General features: G+C 39.1%; 2 protein-coding genes and 1 non-coding gene across 4 annotated transcripts in view; all 3 read right to left on the reverse strand.

The window, feature by feature from the left end:
- nckap5l (NCK-associated protein 5-like) overlaps window positions 1-6,805 on the reverse strand; it is a 45,905-nt gene extending 39,100 nt beyond the window's left edge. For both annotated transcript variants that reach the window (XR_009925601.1, XM_062427724.1), the window contains exon 1: window positions 6,689-6,805. The gene's annotated coding sequence lies outside the window, so the exon portion shown is untranslated. The remainder of the gene's footprint in view (window positions 1-6,688) is intronic.
- Window positions 6,806-7,665: 860 nt separating this feature from the next.
- On the reverse strand, window positions 7,666-19,830 carry kansl2 (KAT8 regulatory NSL complex subunit 2). The gene is made up of 10 exons (XM_062427725.1): window positions 19,767-19,830; window positions 16,778-17,035; window positions 15,235-15,407; window positions 14,935-15,049; window positions 14,248-14,411; window positions 13,382-13,545; window positions 11,314-11,410; window positions 10,168-10,421; window positions 9,803-10,009; window positions 7,666-8,348 (listed from the first exon to the last, which is right to left on the reverse strand). Exons 1-10 carry the CDS (start codon window positions 19,826-19,828, stop codon window positions 8,259-8,261), a joined length of 1,584 nt encoding a protein of 527 aa, XP_062283709.1. The 5' UTR covers window positions 19,829-19,830; the 3' UTR covers window positions 7,666-8,258.
- Window positions 11,024-11,157, reverse strand: LOC133989409 (small nucleolar RNA SNORA2/SNORA34 family). Its single transcript, XR_009926547.1, has one exon. It is a non-coding gene; the product is annotated as a small nucleolar RNA SNORA2/SNORA34 family (small nucleolar RNA).
- Window positions 19,831-19,935: the final 105 nt, after the last annotated feature.

The following is a 19,935-nucleotide window of genomic DNA, read 5'->3' on the forward strand; positions in this document are numbered from 1 at the left end:
TAATTGATCGACAGAGAAATAATAGGCTGCTAATCTGATGATGGATTCATTGTAGTCGTATTGTAAGCAAAGATAGTGGAGAAAAAACCCAAAAGTGCTTCTCCAATGACAGAATTTGCTGCTTTTCTCCTTTTTTTCTGTATAAATGTAATGTTTTTTGGGTTTGTTGGTCTATTTTCTGACATTTCATTGCCTATACAATTAATTAATGGCAGAGAGTAATCAGCAGATTATAGTTTCATCTTTCCATTCCTCATCATTGTTATTGAGTTTAAAGCAGGAGTCTTAAAGCTTTTAACTTCTCCTGCATGAGTGTTACAAACTCTTCTTATTCTTAACATTCATATATCCGAGTTTATGTGTGTAAAGACAGGTCTTCCTGCAAATATAAAATCATTCAAATCTTTAATAAAAACTGGATTCTTTTTCAATGCACAAACATAAACTAACAGATAATTAAATGTATCAGTAGAAATGTGCTGCCATGTTTTTAGGGCTGAAACTAAGCTAATTTTTAAATTGTCTGTTAATATGTTAACCTTTTTCTTTCCATAAAGCACTTTGAGCTGCCTTTGTGTAAGAAAAGGTGCTATACAAACAAACTTGCCTTGCTTTACCTTTAATTAATCAATGTATTGTCTCTTTAATAAGTTACCAGAGCCTAAGTTGACATCTTAAAATCACCTCTTATATCCAAAACTCTGAAGATGATGACTAATCGTTTCAGCACTACCATGTTTAGTGGTGGATTTTGATGCCTAATAAAAACAATTTAATAACCGGAGCAGGTTAACAGGACCGACAGCCAAATTAAACACTTACTTACACCGTGCCACGTCCCGCCTCCACACCCCCTCGCCCCTTCTCGCTGTAATAAAGTCTGAACACCGTATGTGGCGTCTGTGCGAGCCGGGCTGCAACAAGATGTGGGACACAAAGGCGTGCAGAACATCTGTGAGCGATTACAGGCGAACAGAGCAAGCGAGCCAGCACTTATACTGCCCATTACACTCGAATAAGTCACTGGCTCAGCTCTTCATGATGTAATGCGGCGCAGCTTTGGATATGCAATCTCCAAAGTTGCACTGGGACACGGGCTCTCACAAAACTTCAATCGAGCTCAAAACACGGGCACACAGACCATAAATGTAATCTAGCGAGCGGAGAGTGGAACCACATTTATCCGCGGAGCCCCTCGGCAGCTCTGAGGTCATTCCTCCTCCTCCTCCTCCTTCAGGATGAAAGAAGAGCGCAAGGTTTGGGAGTCCTTTATGTTCTCCGCCGTCGCCGAACGTTTCATTCTCAAAATCGTCACCGCCCCCCGAGCTCGTGTTTGAATTCTTTCTCTAAACATGCATCAGCTAAAAAAATGTCAATAATCCGACTCAATCAACAACTTAGAAAAATTACATTTACACTGAGTTTAAGTTTAGAAGTTAAAAGGTTTATCTGCAAGTACCAGACTTAAGTACAATTTTGAGATACTTTAATTGAGTATTTCCATTTCCTCCTGCTTTATACTCCACTCCTCTACATTTCAGAGGGAAATATTGTACTTTCTACTCCACTACATTTATTTGACAGCTTTAGTTACTTTTCGGATAAAGATTTGACACAATGGCTAACGTAACAAGCTTTTAAAATACAATACATTGTTAAAGATGAAACCAAAAAGCAGTGTGTAGTCAGGGTCTCATTTCAGATGTCTATGAGTTGTTAACAGCTCCACCAAATAGTGATTTTTCTCTCTAAACTTCTCACGTTTTAATTTCAATAAATGTTCAAATGACCCAACATTTCACCAAAAATTTGAGAAACGCTGAAAACAGATTTGTGTATCAGAACTTTGTTTTTTCTTCTGTCCTCTCCCGTAAATAATCTCACCACCCCTCATATTTATCTGCTGACCCTTTGGAGGGGCCCCACCCCTAGGTTGGGAACCACTGGACTAAACTAGCTAACTGTATATAAAGTAGTGTAAACTAGCTCCACCTCCAGCAGCTACAACAGTAACATGCTGCTCTAACATTGATGCTTCATTATTAATAATCTAATGATGTCATATATAATAATATATCAGTCAGAGGGACCAAACCACTACTTTTACTGTAATACTTTAACTACATTTTGCTAATACTTTTATACTTATGTACTTTTACTTACGTTTCATGCAGGACTTTAACTTGTAATGGAGTACTTTTACATTACTGTACTGGTACTTTTACTTGAGTAAAGTACCCAAAAACTTCTTCCACCACTGTGTATCTGAGTGAAATCATCTCTGACTTTTCTCACTTACTTTCTCAGGAACTAGTCTCCATCGTTTTTGCTCCAATCATGAGCTCACACATGTAGCCTATGAGCTCTTTTCTGACACGATGCACATTTGTCTGCAATTGCCAGAAACAACAAAACAGAAACATTACATCAACAGACAATTTGTCGAAGGCACGAGAGATGCGTCATCTCGTCCTGCAAAACACTAAAGATTCATCGGAGCGTTTCACAGGAGACTCTTCAGCGAAAAACTTAAAACATTTTACAGCCTGAATTCTGAGCCCATCTCTTTAAGTCGGTAATTTAAAATAAAAAATGGGTTCAAACTATTCCTCCATCTCCATCCTTACTTCATCTAACTTGGTCTTTGTTCAGAAAACGATGAGACAATGAAAAACAGCATGAGCGTCTCTCTGGCTTTAAACCAAACAGGCGCAGATCATTAAGTATGGATGTTTTCTCCTCGGCTGTGCAGCAATAGATGTCTTTAAATCTTGTTTTTAATCTCCCAGCAGACCTTCAAACTTATCAAGATTACTGGCACATGTTTCAATGCCAATTAAAGAAAAAAAAAATCCTTCACAATGTGAAAACAAACAGAAACAATCCAGCTCTCCTCATGACTGTCAGAGTCATTCAGAAAAATGTGGAAAGGTTAGCACTTTTACTGAGAAGCAGCATTGTTTAAAACTGTGATCTCATAACACCAATTCATGGCCCTTTCTGCTCCGAATGAACGTTTATAATCGGTAAATACAGACACCGATCCGATCTATTACTTCTCTGTTACTGCAACTGTTTCGTTAAAGTAAGTTTTAAAGCAAAAATTCAAAAAAATCTCTGAATCCAGCTTCTCAAATGTGAAGATCTGCTATTTTCCTTTGTCTTTTAAGAGAGTACACTGAATGTAATTAGGTTTTAGGTAATTTGGAGACATTTTAAATAGGGCTGGGTATCAGTACTCGCTAACTTTAAAAAGGTATCAACCGAAATAAATCGATACCAAGTAGTATCGAAACGTCTCCCGTCAAACGATACCTGCAATCGATCCTTTTTGCACCCAGAGCTAGAAAATATGACTATTTGTGCGGACTTGTTCACGGCCAATAAACACGACATGTGATTGGCCCAATGCCACAGCAGCTACAACCCGTCTGTGGTGGTGAAGTCGTGGTGAATTTGAGTTAGCGCGTTTAGCAGTTCAGCAGCCAAGATTCCACTTAAACGCTCTAAAGTGTGGCTACACTACACGCTCGTTACACCAGATAAAAGCAAGAGCATTAAATGTGTAATGGGTGAAGTACTCAATTGTTGTCATTATCACTTTAAGGGTACTTGGATTGGTACTGGTATCGTACATTTTTTTAACAATACCCAGCCCTAATTTGAAAGTAAAGCGATAAATCAATAATAAAATATATTCATTAATTGCAGTCCTAAACACTGCATTAGTTTGGTGATACTCAGCCTGTCTACATGAGTTTTCCATGTTCCCTTTTCTCAGATTTCTGCCCTAAAACGAGGCTAAAGCTGCAACAGGATTGGATTCCTGCTCGTATATAACGAAATTAAAGAAAAACGTGTTTGAACATTTAGGAACTAGGTTTAGAAAAAATGTCCAAACCAAAACCCAACCCTGAAAACTGGAGTCAAATCGTTCATATAAACAACACCCCCCCCCCACCCCCAACATGAGGCGCTTCTGCTCATTCATTCAAATCACAACCCCCAACTGTGTGCTGCCACTAAATTTAAAGACTGTTTTCACTTCCTTTTCCTCTCTCTTTGTGCTGTTTTCTGACACTTTTTAAACCAAAGGCATCAGAACTGTGAAGGAGAAGAACATTTTGAGCCACCAGAAACATTTAAAGACATTTTTCAGACACGTTAAATAGGATTAGGGTTAGGGTTTTTGGTTGCAGCTTCTCAAATGAGACGACTTGCCTTTTGTCTTCGTCAAATATCTTTCTGATATAGATAAGTTGTATGTAGTTGTATTTAGGGCCTGACTGATACTGGACTTTTGGAGCCGATGTAAAAAAAGTAAGAAATTCTGATATCAATATATCAGCCAATAATATTATATATACAGAATATATATGTAAACACTCCTTTTTTTTCTTTAACTGTGGTTACCTAACAAATATATATAATGGTGGCATGATATTTAACAGTTTAAAATAAATCAGTGCACTGAAACAGTAAACTTCACTGGGAATTTAATATGTATTTATTCAACTTGAATTCGGAAAGAGGATTAAATATGAGTAAAATGCAGCCTATATATCTTTAAAATCAGCTGATAATATCGGTCGAGCGATATATTGGTTGGGCTCTAGTTGATATTTGCATATTGTTTGTTTATTTGCAATCTTCAAAACTGCACCGTCATGTCAATAAAGCTTATTTGCATTTGCAGATACGTCTAAATACATGTGGCATTGATATCAACATAGAAACAGTCATCATTACAGATGGAAAACAATCAGCACATAGGATATCGGACAACATAAACACCAATATCTGTGATAGGCCAATATCGGTCAATAATATCGGTTGACCCATATATCGGTCAGGCTCTAGTAGCATTAGATAGTCAATTGAACAAAACTAAAACTAATTGAAAACATCACTTCGGGCTCTGAGAAATTGTGAATGCAATTTTTTTCCACCATTAGTTTCCATTTTACCAATTTAAGCCAGACATACAATGTGTGATTTTAGCAATGTTTTTGTTTAAATAGCAGCTCGCTCTGTACGAGTAAATCACTCACGATGTAAAGCCAGGGCTCACGATGTATGTGCTCACACTGCACAGTCCAATGGTCTGCTGAGACTTAACTGCTCACATTATATGAGTGAAATAAACATGTAGGACCCCCCGAACCCACAACTGTGTGACTATTTCAAAGAAGAAGAATGTAAGAAAGAAGAAGAACAAGAAGCAGTAGAAAAAAATGTTTTCGAAGTTTGTAGTCATGCGCCGAGACGTCCAAGAAAAAACAAAAGAGGCACCGGCATGTATGGCTTGGAGGACGTTGACAATATGGTATATCCATTTTCCAAAAAGAACTGGAGGTAAGCAACAGTTTGGTCAATTACATTTCGATTTCTTTCCATGTTTTCGTGCAGCCGCAGTGAGGAAGAAACACTGAATTTAGGCGAATCGGTTCATGGCCCAACTCAAAAAAGAGTCTGAACTCAAATATAATCAATTAAATGAGAAAACAACCCTCAGATTAAATCATTAATGAAACTGCAAGTCATCGCTAGCTGCAGCCTTAATCTACTCCTTACAGAAACTCCTCATAATGAAACTTTGAACTACTAGAAACTAAAGAGAGGTTTCAAGTTTCTACATCACACTCATTAAATATGCATACTGCATCATGATTGGCCAGAATAAAAAAATAGTTGTGACGTCACAAATCCTGCTCTGGTCCCAGCCTTATAAATAGCTGAGATTTACTGTGAGAGCTCAGAGAAAGAGAGAAACTTTCCACCGAAAACAAGCTTTTCTAAAGTCAAACTCACACAAGCACATACATTATTAGACTGCGAGGTGAAGCTCAAACAACCAAACTGAAGCATAATATTTGATTGGAGGGAGCTTTAAAATCAGCTGATAACAAACATAAACACAAACTAGAGCCATATTATTAAAACTATGATTACTCTGTTAAATCCCTTTCTCTTCACATTCCCAAAAAGGGTGGTGGATCCTTTCCTCTACCTCTCCCTACTTGCTGATGCCACCACCTCTACTTACTGGCTCTGCTGCAGACATGTTAATTCATTCACTCGCATTATTATTATAATTATCATCATCATTTTTACAGTTTCTGGTTTTGGCTGGTGCAGTTTTTTGACAATCAACAAGATTGAGGAAAAAAAGAATATGAACCGTTAGTGACCGTTAACGCTTTTAAACAAGCTGACAGTTCCATCTCCGAACGTTCCATTTTTCAAATTTATAACCATGGCAACTGCGACACAGCTCTCACGTTTTTTATCCACCATTAAAAAAAAAAAAAGCACATGTTTCAACCTTCAATAACAACAACAACCTTTTAAATGTCTTTTTGTTTTTTTAAAGGCCATAAACACCGACATGAGTCCCCTTCTCCAACCTCCAACACGGGCATAAATGCTGTTACGCCCTTGCGTCTCCAAACAGTGGAGGAGGGGGATCGTTAAACCTTAAACATATAAATGAAAACACACGAAAATATAATAAAACTGCTTAATTTCATATCTTTACAATCTTTTCCTGTACTGTACTTTACCGGTGATGTTAAAACAAAAAAGGCAACGCCAGGATGTGTGTGTCGGTATGCAGATTTCTAAGCTACCGTTTCCATTTTTTTTTAATGGTCATTTCTTCTATTTTCTCCTCTTTGTTTACACTCACCTCATTTGGTTGGAGACCGCCGGAGTCGACGCTGCCGTGTCATCTTCAATATATATATATAAACTAGGCTAGTATGTGTTAAATGTTTCGGTTAATGTCTGAACCTATGTGTGCTCATTTTTCTAGCCTCCTGCTCTGCTCTACTGCTGCTGCTCCTCCTCCTCTCTCCTCCTCCTCTCCCTGCAGCAGCCGCTTTCTTTCTCCCCCTCTTTCTGCTCAGTGTTTGGGTTGAGGAGGAAAAGTGATGTCATTGCATGAAATTGCATTACCCGCCCCAAATTTCTTCTTTTTTCTCTCTCTCTCTTCTCCTTCAGATCAGAGAGGTTGTCCCATGCTGCCAAACATAACTTCACCATATACTTATATAAATATAAATCTGCCTCTATATGTGGTTTTTTCTTTTTCTTTTTGTGCTCTAAAATACGCTCTGCACATTTAAAAATACCTCTGCTGGGACTGTAAATCTGTCCGGATTAGTGTATCATTAAAAGGGCAAGTTCAACATTTTCAAAAAATCTGTTTTATAGCAAGTCAAATGAACAGTGGCACATGTTGATTTTAACATTTACAATAAAAGAGATGGGAGGGGACAGACTATAGTCTTCCTTCTGTGCAAAAATGTGTTTAAAAGTTAATCTGCAGCCATCCAAATGAGTCAAATCAAGTAGATATCTTTCAATTAGAGTCTGTCTAGTGCCAAAGCCTATTTTTTTTTTGTTATACTTCCACTGCAGCCCAAAAGGAAAACGGTCTGAAGAAAAGGGAAAAGTAGGGAATTTGATGCTAAAAAGACTGTAAATGTGGCAGATATCCTCTTGATATGACTAACTCAGACTGCTGAAGCCTTGTATAAGCTTCACATCTACTTTTAAATGAATTTTTTTAAATAGCCATTTTGAATGACTGCAGCAATGTTCATATGACATACCTATAAATTGAAAGACATACCTATAAATTGAAAGACAAAAACAAAAAAGTATCAGAAAATAGTTTATTTGTGGATGAGAGATGAGTGCACTTTAAATTGTTTTAGTTACACAGACAAACAAAAGTGATGTAAAACTGAGAAAAATGTTGACCAACTAAACTGGGTGCAATTTTAAAGGCAATTTAACCCAGACTAAACATGAAAAAAACAAATAAATACACCCACATGACAAACAAACAAGTACAATCAGTGAATGTAAAGTCTAATACTCTACTGGAAATGCTTCACCGTCGATCAAAGAGCTGCAACGATTAGCTGATTAATCGCCAACTATTTTGAGTCATTGTTTTGTTTTTTAAAAAAAAGAAAAGAAAAGAGTCCAAATTCTCAGATTCCAGCTTCTCAAATGGAATATTTTCTAGTTTCTTTAGTATTTTATTACAGTAAACTGAACATCTTTGGGTTGTGAACTGTTGTCAGGATCTAAGACAATCGAGGATGTCACGTCGGGCTGTGGGGGAAACAGTGATTGATGTTTTTCACCATTTTCTATATTTTTATAGCAACTAAAAATCGTCATAGTTGCAGCAGCCCTGGATCAAGAATCAGTCTTTGAGTTTTCAGGGGTTTTTTGTATTTTGTTCATCTGGGAGCATCGACAATGGCAGCGTCAATGTCTTGGAGTGAACCGTCTGTGGCGTCACCTTCGCCTCCGACAACCTCTGACACCACCTATAGGAGGAAAAAGAAGAACAGGAAGTGAGTTTACCTGCTGCTAAAAAAGAAGATCTGCTGCTTTGTTAAGTTTAAACGGTGTAATTTTCAGCTCCAGAATGTGTTGGGTTTTTTTGTTTCGTGTTTTTCTCTGACTCGGACACGTCAGCCGACATACAGCACAGGAGAAGAATGTGGAAAAACAACAAAAATAATTGCTTCCTTTATTGACTCGCAGGCACACTGTACATGTTTATTCGAAGCCTGTTTACATGATGTGATTTTGGGGCTGAAAGAAAGATGACACTCATGGGAAAAAAGCAAAAGAAAAGGTTTTTGTTAATTAAACACCGACATCTGAGATCTCACTGCTGGATGATTTGGAGCTTTGTCAGTTTTTGATGCAGCTCGACTTTTATCTCCAATGATGAAGTTTTAGATTTAGGACTACAATCCAATAATGTGACTGCTGTTATGACTAATGTCTACAAACAATAGGACAGTGCATTCTTTATTAGTGCTGCAATAATTAGTCAATTTTGGACAGCTGGTTGGACAAAACAAGACTTTTAATGACATCACTTTTAGGGCTAGAGGTCTTTGAGTCGATGAACTGCTGAGTAGACTTGCATTCGTCAGCTGGATCGCTGCCTCTTTTTTTTTTTTTTTTTTTTAAAGCTGCGTCATTACACAGACTAACGCAGGGTGAAGGGATAGCAGCTGTAAATCTTTAGTTTCTTGTCTCTACATGACCTAAATACAGAACTGTGATAGAAACAGAGGGATGATTAAACAGAGGACAGAAGAACAACTGAAGCAAAGTCAGCTTAACTACTGTTGAAACAGGCGCGTACCATGACTGAAAGACGTATGGAAAATGTGACTATAAAAATTACTTACGAAGCTCCATTTTTGTTTTTATGTTGTTTGGACGGTTCTTTAAAACTGTTTAATTGTGGAATATAGTTTTATGTTGGTTTTTACTTTTACGAGTATATCCTATGTTTTGGCAATCAGCGTTGGTTGATTTGGATGGGAGACGTGCAATTTCCATGTTGTTATGGATGAAAAGGCTGAACGTTGACATATGCACGCAAGCATAAGGCTAAAACCATTTTTTCTGGTTTATTTATTGGGCATTTTATGTCTTTATTATCTGTTGACAGTAGAGAGAGAGAGAGAGACGGTGAATGAAGTCAACTGGACTCAAACCAGGATAACCCGCTGAAAGACATTTTTCCACAAACACGCTTTGCAGAACTGGGATCCAGATCCTCTCGCCTCCGCTTCAGACACTTTATAATGCATGTAAGTGGCACCTTTATGTGTGAAGCTGGTGTGCAGATAGATGATAATGATTTAAAGTCTCTGCTTGCAGCCTTTTTTAAACCCCATTTTCATCAATGATAGTTTGCACAGTGTAAGAGGCGCCATCAGTCAACAGAAAGATTCAAGACGTTCAGAAAGTTAACCTGGTCGTCCATGATGGCGTCCACGTCCCTTTCAGAAAGCTCCTGTCCTGAGGTGTCCAGGTCGGCCGTGTCGGGGTCTTCTCCGGTCAGGATGTCCATTGGGGCCTCAGCAATGGCTCTAATAGTTTGGTCCTCCAGAGCCAAGGCCGTGTCAAACTGCAGGGGGGACGGAGGACCCTGCATACCATCTCCTTCCACATCCAGGTCCTGCATTACATCAGATTTTTATGTATCATAAAATTTAAAATCCACCAGTGACATTTAAAAATACTTGTAAAAGGAGGATCTGGCAGTAAATGTGGAACAAGATACGAGGTGAGAGGAAAAAAGGGAACACCATCATCCTCATAATCATCTCTACGTACGTCACTGAACTCTAGAGGAAGGCTCTCTGTGGGCTGAAGCTCTGCAGCGCTCAGGTACATGTCTTTGCTGACGGGGGTGAACTGCTCCTGCGGCGGAGCTTCTTGCTCCGGCTGATACATGGGGGGAGGCAGGGTGAGGTGAAGCGGGCAGCGAGGATCCTCAGACTGACCCATGTGCACAGTGCGGTCGCACGGGACGTCCTTCAGGCCGGGACACATTTTGAAAAGAACCTGATTGCTGTCCTGGAAGATGTCTGAGCGTCTGGCTGTCAAGGATAATGACATGCTGTACCCAAACAGAGAAACTGACACAGAGGTCACAGATAAAACTGCTGCTCCCATTTTCAAAACATAAATGGGAAGCGCCATTTCATATTTCAAGTGTTTGCTAACGACATTTAAAGAAAAAAAAGTGCGTTTCTGTATATATATGATTATTGGCAGATATATCGATATCAGAATTTTTTAATTTCCCTAAAATCAGCCCCAAAAGTCCACTATCGGTCGGGCCTTACAAGCAATACATTGATTTCAGTAAATAATCTTTCTGTAGTTAATTCTCAACGTAAAGCTACGAGTTGCAAAAGGCTCGACTGTTTTATGCCCGAGTGGTTTGGTACAGTGTGTTAGTGATTTTTTTTGTCTGGAGTGTAAATACTTTGCAGCTTGTTCACAATGAAACACCGACGACAACAAACTAAACTGGCAATTAGAGGAACACAAAATTCAGTACATGCAATAAAACCGGTTTAACTACAATGTAAAAAAAACAACTACACATAAATGTTGTTGAATGGGAAATAATAATGTAAGAAAAGAAAAAATGAAGATGAGACAGGTCTGGAAGGGATTTTTCTTTTGTTCCTTCCAACTGAAATGATTAACCCCTGTGCGACTCTGGGAAAAATCAACAGACCACAGGAAGGAGTTTATGTAGGCTCCCTTTGAAACCAGCACCTACTGCAAGCTGCTGGTCTTGATCGGGGCCGGAGTGAATATGGAGAACTCGACATGCAGGAAACGTTAATATTTTCTGTCCTGCAATTCGTTGAAAATCCATGTGTTTAGTTTTTTGTGTGTGGAAATATGCTAAATTATTGTGGTTTTATTTCAGTCAAAGCAACACGAGAACATCATTGAGGATACGTGCGACACAGTGGCGGGTCATGGGCAGGCAGGGGTTGGTACATCGGGTCCCTTCCACAAACGAGATACATTTCTCGTACGCCGTTCTTGTGTGCGGCTGCAGAGAGAGAGATAGAGAGAAGTGTCAGATAAGATCGCAACACTCAACCGAGACGGAAAAACCTCAACATAACAGCATTTCCTTTATAACTATAATCATCTTTAAGGACTATTATCATTCCTGGATGCCACAAAATTGTCAGAGGAAGAGGCATATTGAAAACTAAGAGAAACTCCTCTGGTTGTTTTTCAGCGTCTTTACTGATCAAATCTCAATTACATCCTGCAAGCACTGGAAAAATGTCGAGTGTAATCTAAAAACCAAAAGTATGCATTTACCCCCCAAGTCACTGTAGTTTTGGACAATCGTGTATTTTACCACCACTTTTCTGTAGAGCAAGTTATATTGTTTTTCTTTTTATCAGAAAACGTTGTGTTTATTTAACAAAATCTTTGGTGTTTTGGCTCCGTGTAATCATGAAACAAAACTGACTGAAGTTGGAGTGCTGCCTTTTAATTTTAAAAAGGGGTCGAATGGCCTCACTTACCCCTCGTGGTACATAGCCACCAAATAGTTTGTTTCTTGCTCAGATTTTGATTTAGGGAGACTCAGAAATATTTACCTCCACCCAAATACAACAAAAAAGGTGAACGGTATTTAGTTTGAACTGCTGACAGCATTGAAAAAACAAAAAAAGAAAAACCCCAAATATATTAAATAATGTATTCACCACCAACTTCTCCTTCCGCAAAAAGTGTCTGGTAAATATGGTTAATGCATAAAACACAAACAGTGGGGGTTGTTGTTTCATTAGTGATACGTTCTCCTCAAGCTGTGACTCTGCTGTCAGAGATTTGTGAGTGTTTATGAGATATCATAAGTATCATCGACACGCCTAAATGAGCCATATAAAAAAAAAGTGACCTTTGTTTTTGGGCAAGTTTCATAACCAAAAGAAAAAGAGAACATGTTTTCACTGCAGAGCTCAAAGTTCTGTTTTATCAGCAGACAGAAAACGAAACATTTAAAAACGATCAGTAGTTGGAGATCTGAAATAACTAGAAAAATCTTGATGGTAGAGCAGCCAATGGCGTCATAAGAGCGACAATGTAACGTGACAGCAATCAAGATGAAGTGGTCTGCAGATGAAGTTTCTTAGTAAACACTGTAATATAACAAGTTGTTGTTGTGCAGAAATATGCCAATAAAAGTCTCAAGAAAAAACCACACACTATTGCTGTCTATCCAAGTATGATGAATCTGTCCCACTCATAAATTGTTTGTATTTATGAGAAATTTTGTAAATACCATAAATTCTTAAGCTGCTTGAATTGTATTAGAACTTCTTGCTTGAGGTCCATCGTTTCTACAGACACGCTGCTTTTGTGGTTTCAGATATACAGTGCTGCTTGAAAGTTGGCTCTATTTCTGCATAAATATGACCTAAAATATGATCTTTAAGTTCCATCTTACACGATTATCCAATGTTACATATTTGTGTGAGGCAAAAAGTATGTGAACCCCTAGGATTGTCAATTCATTTGAAGGATAGATCGGGTGTTTCAATCAATGGGATGACGATCAAGTGTGAGTCTGGGAGGCCCTGATTTATTTAAAGAAGAGAAATCTGATTCTTTACTGTCAACGTCTGAGCTTCACAACACACGGTTGGTGAAAGTGTGTTATGTTTCCAACAAAAAGGAGATTTCTGACGACCTTAGAAGAAGACTTGCTGATACTCAGCAGGCTGGAAAGGGTTATAAAACCATTTCATAAGAATTTGGACTTCACCAGTCGACTATCAGGCAGATTGTGTAGAAATGGAGGACATCCAACACCAGTGTTACCCTATCTAGTTTTAAATAATCGGGTTTCAGGTCAGGTTTTCAGAGACTTTCAAGCAGCACTGCATTCCTCCAAAGCATCGAGTATCACAAACTAAACTTCCTTCTTCCACATGTGCAGATGAAAAGTGGGAGTTTCGAGCTAGTTTCACTACTTTCTGCTCTAACTTCGATGGGTTCCCACCTGAGGAGCTCCGTCTGTCACAGCCTGCCTCCTCTCCCTCAGCTGCCGGTGCAGCAGGGCTTCCACGCCGTACCGACGACGGTATCGACGCAGAGCTTTGAGCTTCTTCAGGTTCTCTCTCTCCTTCATCGACAGTCCTTCAGGGCCCGTCAGCAGACTGCTGCCTGTCATCGACATAAAACAAACAGTTATAACCAACGCCTGTGATGTCCTGATTTCCTAACAAGAACTGTTGAGTGCTAGAGGTGTGACGATAAACAACACTATTTTTAAGAAAACTTCAATGACGAAATATGACCATGAAATGAAGAATCAAATTATCACGAATTAGAATATATTGCTAAGAAAAATGTTTTAAAAAAAACACAGCAATAAAAGTAAATGGCACAAATCCTATATTACACAAATACAACAATAAACTAATAAATTGTGGTTTATTTGGTAGTGTTACCAATTTTACTTTTTGCATCATTAGGCTAGCATAGCTGGGCTAGATTCCCCCGCTCCTCCTACTTCGGACTTTCAGTGGAGAGGTCAACCCCCCCCCCGCTCCTCTCCCCATCTCCTACTTCTGACTGAAATCTTCTCAGCAGGTAGAAGATGCTAGTTCACAAATTAGAACAAGGGCACCTAGTCTAACAAGGTTAATTGAACCAGACGTTGACATTATAAAAAGAAGACGGGACGTAAATATATTAGCGATAGAAACGATTTTGCTGGATACTCTGTTTCGAGACAGCTTTTCACCTCGACGAGAAACATCGTCACGTTTTAATATCACGTCACACCTCTATTTAGTGCAGGTAAGTAAACAAATAAACAAAGCAAAACATGATTAGTCAGTCATCAATTAGCCGCGTGTTTACCGAGAGTTTCATGCTCCACTTTGCGGTTGTGCAGGTATCGGCGCTTTTTCTCCTTGAGCAGGTGCTGCAGGCGTTTGAACTGGTCGATGTAGAGAGACTGGAGCCTGATGAGTTTCTCTCGAGTGATGAGCGCCACCTCTTCTGCCGTGTACACTCCCGCATGTCTGTCAGTACACAGAAGAAATACGTTCATCATAAAAACTACCAGCAAAAAAAAGACACATACTCAACTCTTTAAAACAAGCTCCAACTAGTCTGAGAACACAGTCTTAGTCATTTTACTGCACACAATAAATCAAACATACTTTTTTGTATTTATAATAACAGGAAATTATACAATATGTGTGCCTTTGGACATCAATAAAAGTAAGATTTTAATTAAGTCACAGCTGATTAAACTCTAAAGAGAAAACAAATGTCCCGAAGATATGACCTTTTGGGGGGGGGGGGGGGGGGGGGGGGGTCATTTAGTTTAATTCTAAGCAGTTGTGAGTAGTTCCTTACGGTTCCTTTGTGCAGTGCAGGACAATATTCCATCTAAAAACACTCTAGGATCACCTGTTTTTGTAGTTATAATGACGTTACCTCATTTTGTCACAAATTAAGGTCTGCAGTGTGAATCCAATAAAATGACAATCTGACTTTAAACTATCTCAAATTGTCTCAAACACATGATATTCAGCTCACTTTAGAGGATCCTCGTGATCACTGTCAACGCTGTCGGCCTCGCTGTCAGGGTCTCCTCTCCACGTCTGATCTAACACCAGAGGACCCTGATCCTCCTCACTCAGACTGTCCTCGTCTGCCAGGAGAAATGTAGTCAAACGTTAAGATGTTTATGTTTTTACACATTCAAAAAGAAACTGCAAGACAAAATGACACATTGCTTGACTCAATTTGTCACAATACAGAAGAAGATCCAGTGCACACGTGATTAACTTTACTGAGAACGTCTAAGTATTTCTCAGTCTGAATAAGAACATTTACCTAGAATACGATTTGCTTCAGAGCGGCCTCCCTCGATGCTGTTCGTCTCCCCTCGGTTGTATCCGCTGAGCTGAGACAACAGTGACTCCGGGGTCGGACCAGACGACGCCTTTCTCATCTGAGCGCGGAGAGCCATGGCGTTCCTGCGAGCGTGCTCTGCACAGAACGTCACTCTGAGGAACAGACCGGATAATTGGAGAATGGATTGTTAGTGTAATCTGATTATTAAATAATCAAACAGGTATCCAACATACTAAGTATTTGTTAATTTTTCTATTGAGGTTTTATTATAGTGTATTTTTACATATTTATTCTTTTATCTACATTGTTTCTTGTATGTCAGGTGTCCAAACTATTCCATACAGGGTTCATGTGGCTGCAGGTTTTTCTTTCCAGCCAAGCAGGAACTCACCAAGCTCGACTCATTTAATCAGCTGATCTCAGTCTTCAGACAGTTAATTGGTCGTATCGTGTGGTCTTGATTGGTTGGAACAAAAACCTGCAGGCACATAACGGCCCTCCATGGAATAGTTCAGACATGCCTGTTGTATGTTTCCATGTTTATCTTTCTGTCTGTTGTGCTGCTGTCAAATTGCCCGATAAAGGATCTTAATAAAAGGCTGAAATGAACAAGTCAGAGATCTGATTGGATTTGTTATCAGATGTTTAGAGTTTAAAGGCGTACTCATACTAGGTGATCCATACCGTGACTGAGCACACTTGAAGATGTGGGCCCTGGCAGTGTTTTTCAGCGATGTGACTCAGGCCCGGCTCGTTATACAGCACAGGCAAACGAGGGAGCGGGGAAGGGGGACAAATTGTGCTCGGGCACAGTACAAGGCAACCGGGCCTAGTGCGAGTACACCCATACTCAGGATTTCCACCGGGTACGGCTACTCCACGGTTTTACTCCGTCCTCCTATGCCACCGGGAGCGTTACAGCAGCGGAGCAGAGCGTGCTCTGGGAGAGAAATCTGCCTTTTAAATTAAGTTGCACTATTAATACAGTAATTATGGCAGCCCAATTAAATCCAAACAAGTGCCTTTAGGCTACCGTAATTACTGTAGAAGGAGCACAACTAAACATTCCAATTTTGTTAACTTGCTCAAATTTAGTTTGTAATTTTCTTTGATTTTTGTGCTTCTATTGTGGATGAGTAGGCTACGTAGATAAATTCTCTCTTTATCTGTTTTATTCGTGTGTGTTGCTGAAATACAACCAGGAGGCTGGTTCTGATTCTGTGTCTGACTTCCTGTCTGGTGCCATCTGCTCTGTTGAGCTTGGCGTCTTTGAAACAGCGCCGTCAAAAATAGATCTGCTGCAAATTCATAGCACTACGGTACGGAGAGATACTGCTGAGACGTGCTGCGTTGCTCTCGGTGGTCACACTCACTGATTAGAGTGGCAGAGATCAGCTCCGGTAACTACGCCGCTAACGGACCCGGTGGAAATTAGCCTTTAGACTCTATATACAAGTTGAACCCTTGGACAAGAGAAACACAGTAAATAAAATGTTTTGTTAAATTCTGATTTCCGACTCACCCATCTTTCCTCTCGACCTTTGGCGCGGCGTTCGGGCAACGTTTTCCGTTCTTGGAGGAGATGTAGCTGCACTGCTTGAACGGGGCGGTCTTGTCCTCTAGGATGTGTTTGATGCAAAACTCCAGGCCGTCAAGGCGGGGCTGAGGGCACGGGCGCTGGGTGAAGGAGCAGGCCTGAGGCTCCTGAGGACGGGGCGTCTGGTTCACCCGGTTCCGACTTGATGGCAAAACATGGATGCGTATCCTGTTCATCGCAGATCTGCAAAAAAAGGAAACAATTAGTCCGTTAACTAGATTGTTGACGGACTGACTTTTCTCTGTCCTTAAACTGAACATCTTCAGGTTTGTATTGTTGGTTAGTAGTCATCCATATTGTTGAGATATTAATATCTTGCGTGTTCATATCTAGATTTAGATACGAAAACTTTATATATCGTTCAGTCCTACTCAGTTATCCTTGCAATCAAATGATACTATGTCCCCTCCCTCCTCTCTGTGATGGTTGGCTTTTCACTAACCCATGAATGAAACTGTTTGGAGTAATAAAAAAAGTTTAAATTTCTGACCAGGTAAGACAGCACATCAACCTTAACCAGCACTGACAGAGAAAAATTAGTTAAAGTACTACGGTAAAGGTACATAAGTTGTATGAGTGATGTAGTTAAAAGTATTAAAGTTAAAGTAGTGGTTTGGTCTCTCTGACTAATATTTATTTATATATAAATATATATATATATCATTGACATCATTAGATTATTAATAGTGAAGCATCAGTGTTAGAGCAGCATGTTACTGTTGTAGCTGCTGGAGGTGGAGCTAGTTTACACTACTTTATATACAGTTAGCTAGTTTATCAACAGTTAGACCATGAAAACCATCATAACGCAGCTGTCAGCAGGTGTCTTAACTCTTTGCAAGAAGCAGAAAGGTGGTTTTCAATTTTCCGCTGCAGTACAACTGAACTGTTGCAGTAGATTTGGCCAATGAGAGATAGTTGGATGTTTACCCTTTTCAAAATAAATGTTAAATTTCCCCCCTGCTGTACCAAAGTGCTGCTAAACATCGAACCCCAAAACAAAGGTAAATACCAAACTGTGAATTTAGTGTACTGTTAGACCCTTAATGGTCAGATACAACAGGACAACTAAGAACAACACCTTCGGCTCTGGGAGAATACAATCAGCATTTATAGATGAAGTAATTAATCGGGATATTGAGGCTTGAGCTACACTACGTACCAAAAATAAAATGATTTGTCGATTAAATCATTTTAGAGCTGCAACTAACTGTTATCTTTATTATCCATTAATCTGCCAATTTAATTGGCCCAATTATTTTCTTTATTTAATGGTTTTGGCAATAAAATGTCATAAAATATTTTTAAAAACTCATCTCTTTATATAATTATAAGCAAATGTCTTGTATCTTCTGATCAGCAGCTCGAAATACAAATATATTCAGTTTACAATCACGTACAACACGTAAAATGTTTAAATTGTCAAATTTGAGAGGCTGCAACAAGCAAATTTCAAGAGTTGCCAATTAATTATCTGTTAATCAACTCATTGTTTCAGCTCTAAATCATTTCATGTGAATCGGCATTAAAGTGAACATAATTGTACTGTTGGTGGGATTAAACAAGACATTTAAAAGCATCACCTTGTGCTCTGAAATACAATAGACGGTTTCATTTTCTGACATTACATAGCAAAAACAGCATTATATATCGAGGCTGCAGTTACATTAATAACATATTGCATCTAAAAATGTGGACAGAAATCTGTGGAGCCCGCAAAGAAATGTGCCAGCAGGTGATTCACTGAGACATCTGTTTACATTTTGGAGATACATGTGGTTTATTCAGACACAAATAGGTCCAAAGGTCAGAGATGTGGCAATGTGCTACTGATTTCACGTAGTTATATAAACTTCAAAACACAATAAAAACATTCATGCTTTATCCTCTTTTCATTCATTTGGGATAAAAATGTGCATATAAAAACAAAATGTGCCAACATATAATTCACAAACACATAAATTCATGGGGAAAATCCTGTTTATGGGGTTTAATAACCTTTCAAACTGGAACAACCTAAAAAAAACTGCTTCCAAATACATCTATCAAATTTCCTTACATCCTAAAAAAAAAAAGACATGCATATGTGCAAAAATACATCAATTAGAATAATATCTGTATTATATAACTATTGCATCTTAATGTTTTATGTCACGTTATTTTCTGCCACTGTTTGTACAAGTTAAACATGTTGAATGCTGCTGTGTGAACATTTTACAATTTAGTATGTTCAATTAATAAAGCAGTGTTAATGAGATATGGATTAAAGGAAATGTTCATTGAAGCTAACCTAAAAACACATCAATTAGAATAATATTTGCTTTTTGTACGTTTTGTCATATGTGTTTGTGCATTATTTGTTGAATGCTGCTGTGTGAACATTGTACAAGTTAGTTCAGTTAAATTAATAAGATTTAATGAGATATTAGTGATTAAAAAGGAAATGTTCATTGAAACTAACATTAAAACAGGGGGTGGCGGGTCAGGTGGTTTATCAGTATCGAGTCTAAAAAATTAACTTTTTTATACTTATTTTAATGCGCTTTAAACATATGGACAACAACCTATAAATATAACTATGCATTAACAGTGAATGCCAGAGTATATTGTGTTATACGAGTTGTAATAACTGCAGCAGAAGTGCATTTCTCCCTCCCAGACCGCTCTATTAACCGGGCGCCACACCGAGCGTCAGCCCGCCTCTCTTCACTGCGTCACTCCTCTCTCAGTGGAGCGGCCGCCATCTTTGTTCGCCACTGCTAACACCAGCTAACGGCTAATATGAACAATTCGCGGCTGTGAAGCGCATTTGAGTGAAATATTTCAACAGATAATGGTCCCTTTAGATACTATCGATATCCCTCCATGTCAGAAGATGAATAAATATGTTGTTTTTTTGTTAATGGTTGCTTACCTTTCGCACGGTTGCCTCTCTACGCGCAGCTCCCGAAGCACACTGCGTCGGTTTGCCTGCATTCCCTGATAACTGCCACGGCCACCACAGCCCGCCCACTCCAAGCGCTGATTGGCCGAGACGCCACAGCTCAAAGCACGCCATTGCTTAATTTACACGCCAATCAAGG

This window comes from Scomber scombrus, chromosome 10, assembly GCF_963691925.1.
Source record: "Scomber scombrus chromosome 10, fScoSco1.1, whole genome shotgun sequence".
In the NCBI taxonomy this organism is placed as follows: Eukaryota; Metazoa; Chordata; class Actinopteri; order Scombriformes; family Scombridae; genus Scomber; species Scomber scombrus.

What these genes read in the sequence shown, in the direction of transcription:
- kansl2 (XM_062427725.1), bottom strand. Translation starts at nt 19,828, where the DNA reads ATGCAGGCAAACCGACGCAGTGTGCTTCGGGAGCTGCGCGTAGAGAGG. An exon ending in GAGAGGCAACCGTGCGAAAG is followed by an intron (nt 17,036 to 19,766) that starts GTAAGCAACCAT and finishes CTTTTTTTGCAG; the next exon opens with ATCTGCGATGAACAGGATAC. An exon ending in TGACAGACGGAGCTCCTCAG is followed by an intron (nt 11,411 to 13,381) that starts GTGGGAACCCAT and finishes CTCTCTCTGCAG; the next exon opens with CCGCACACAAGAACGGCGTA.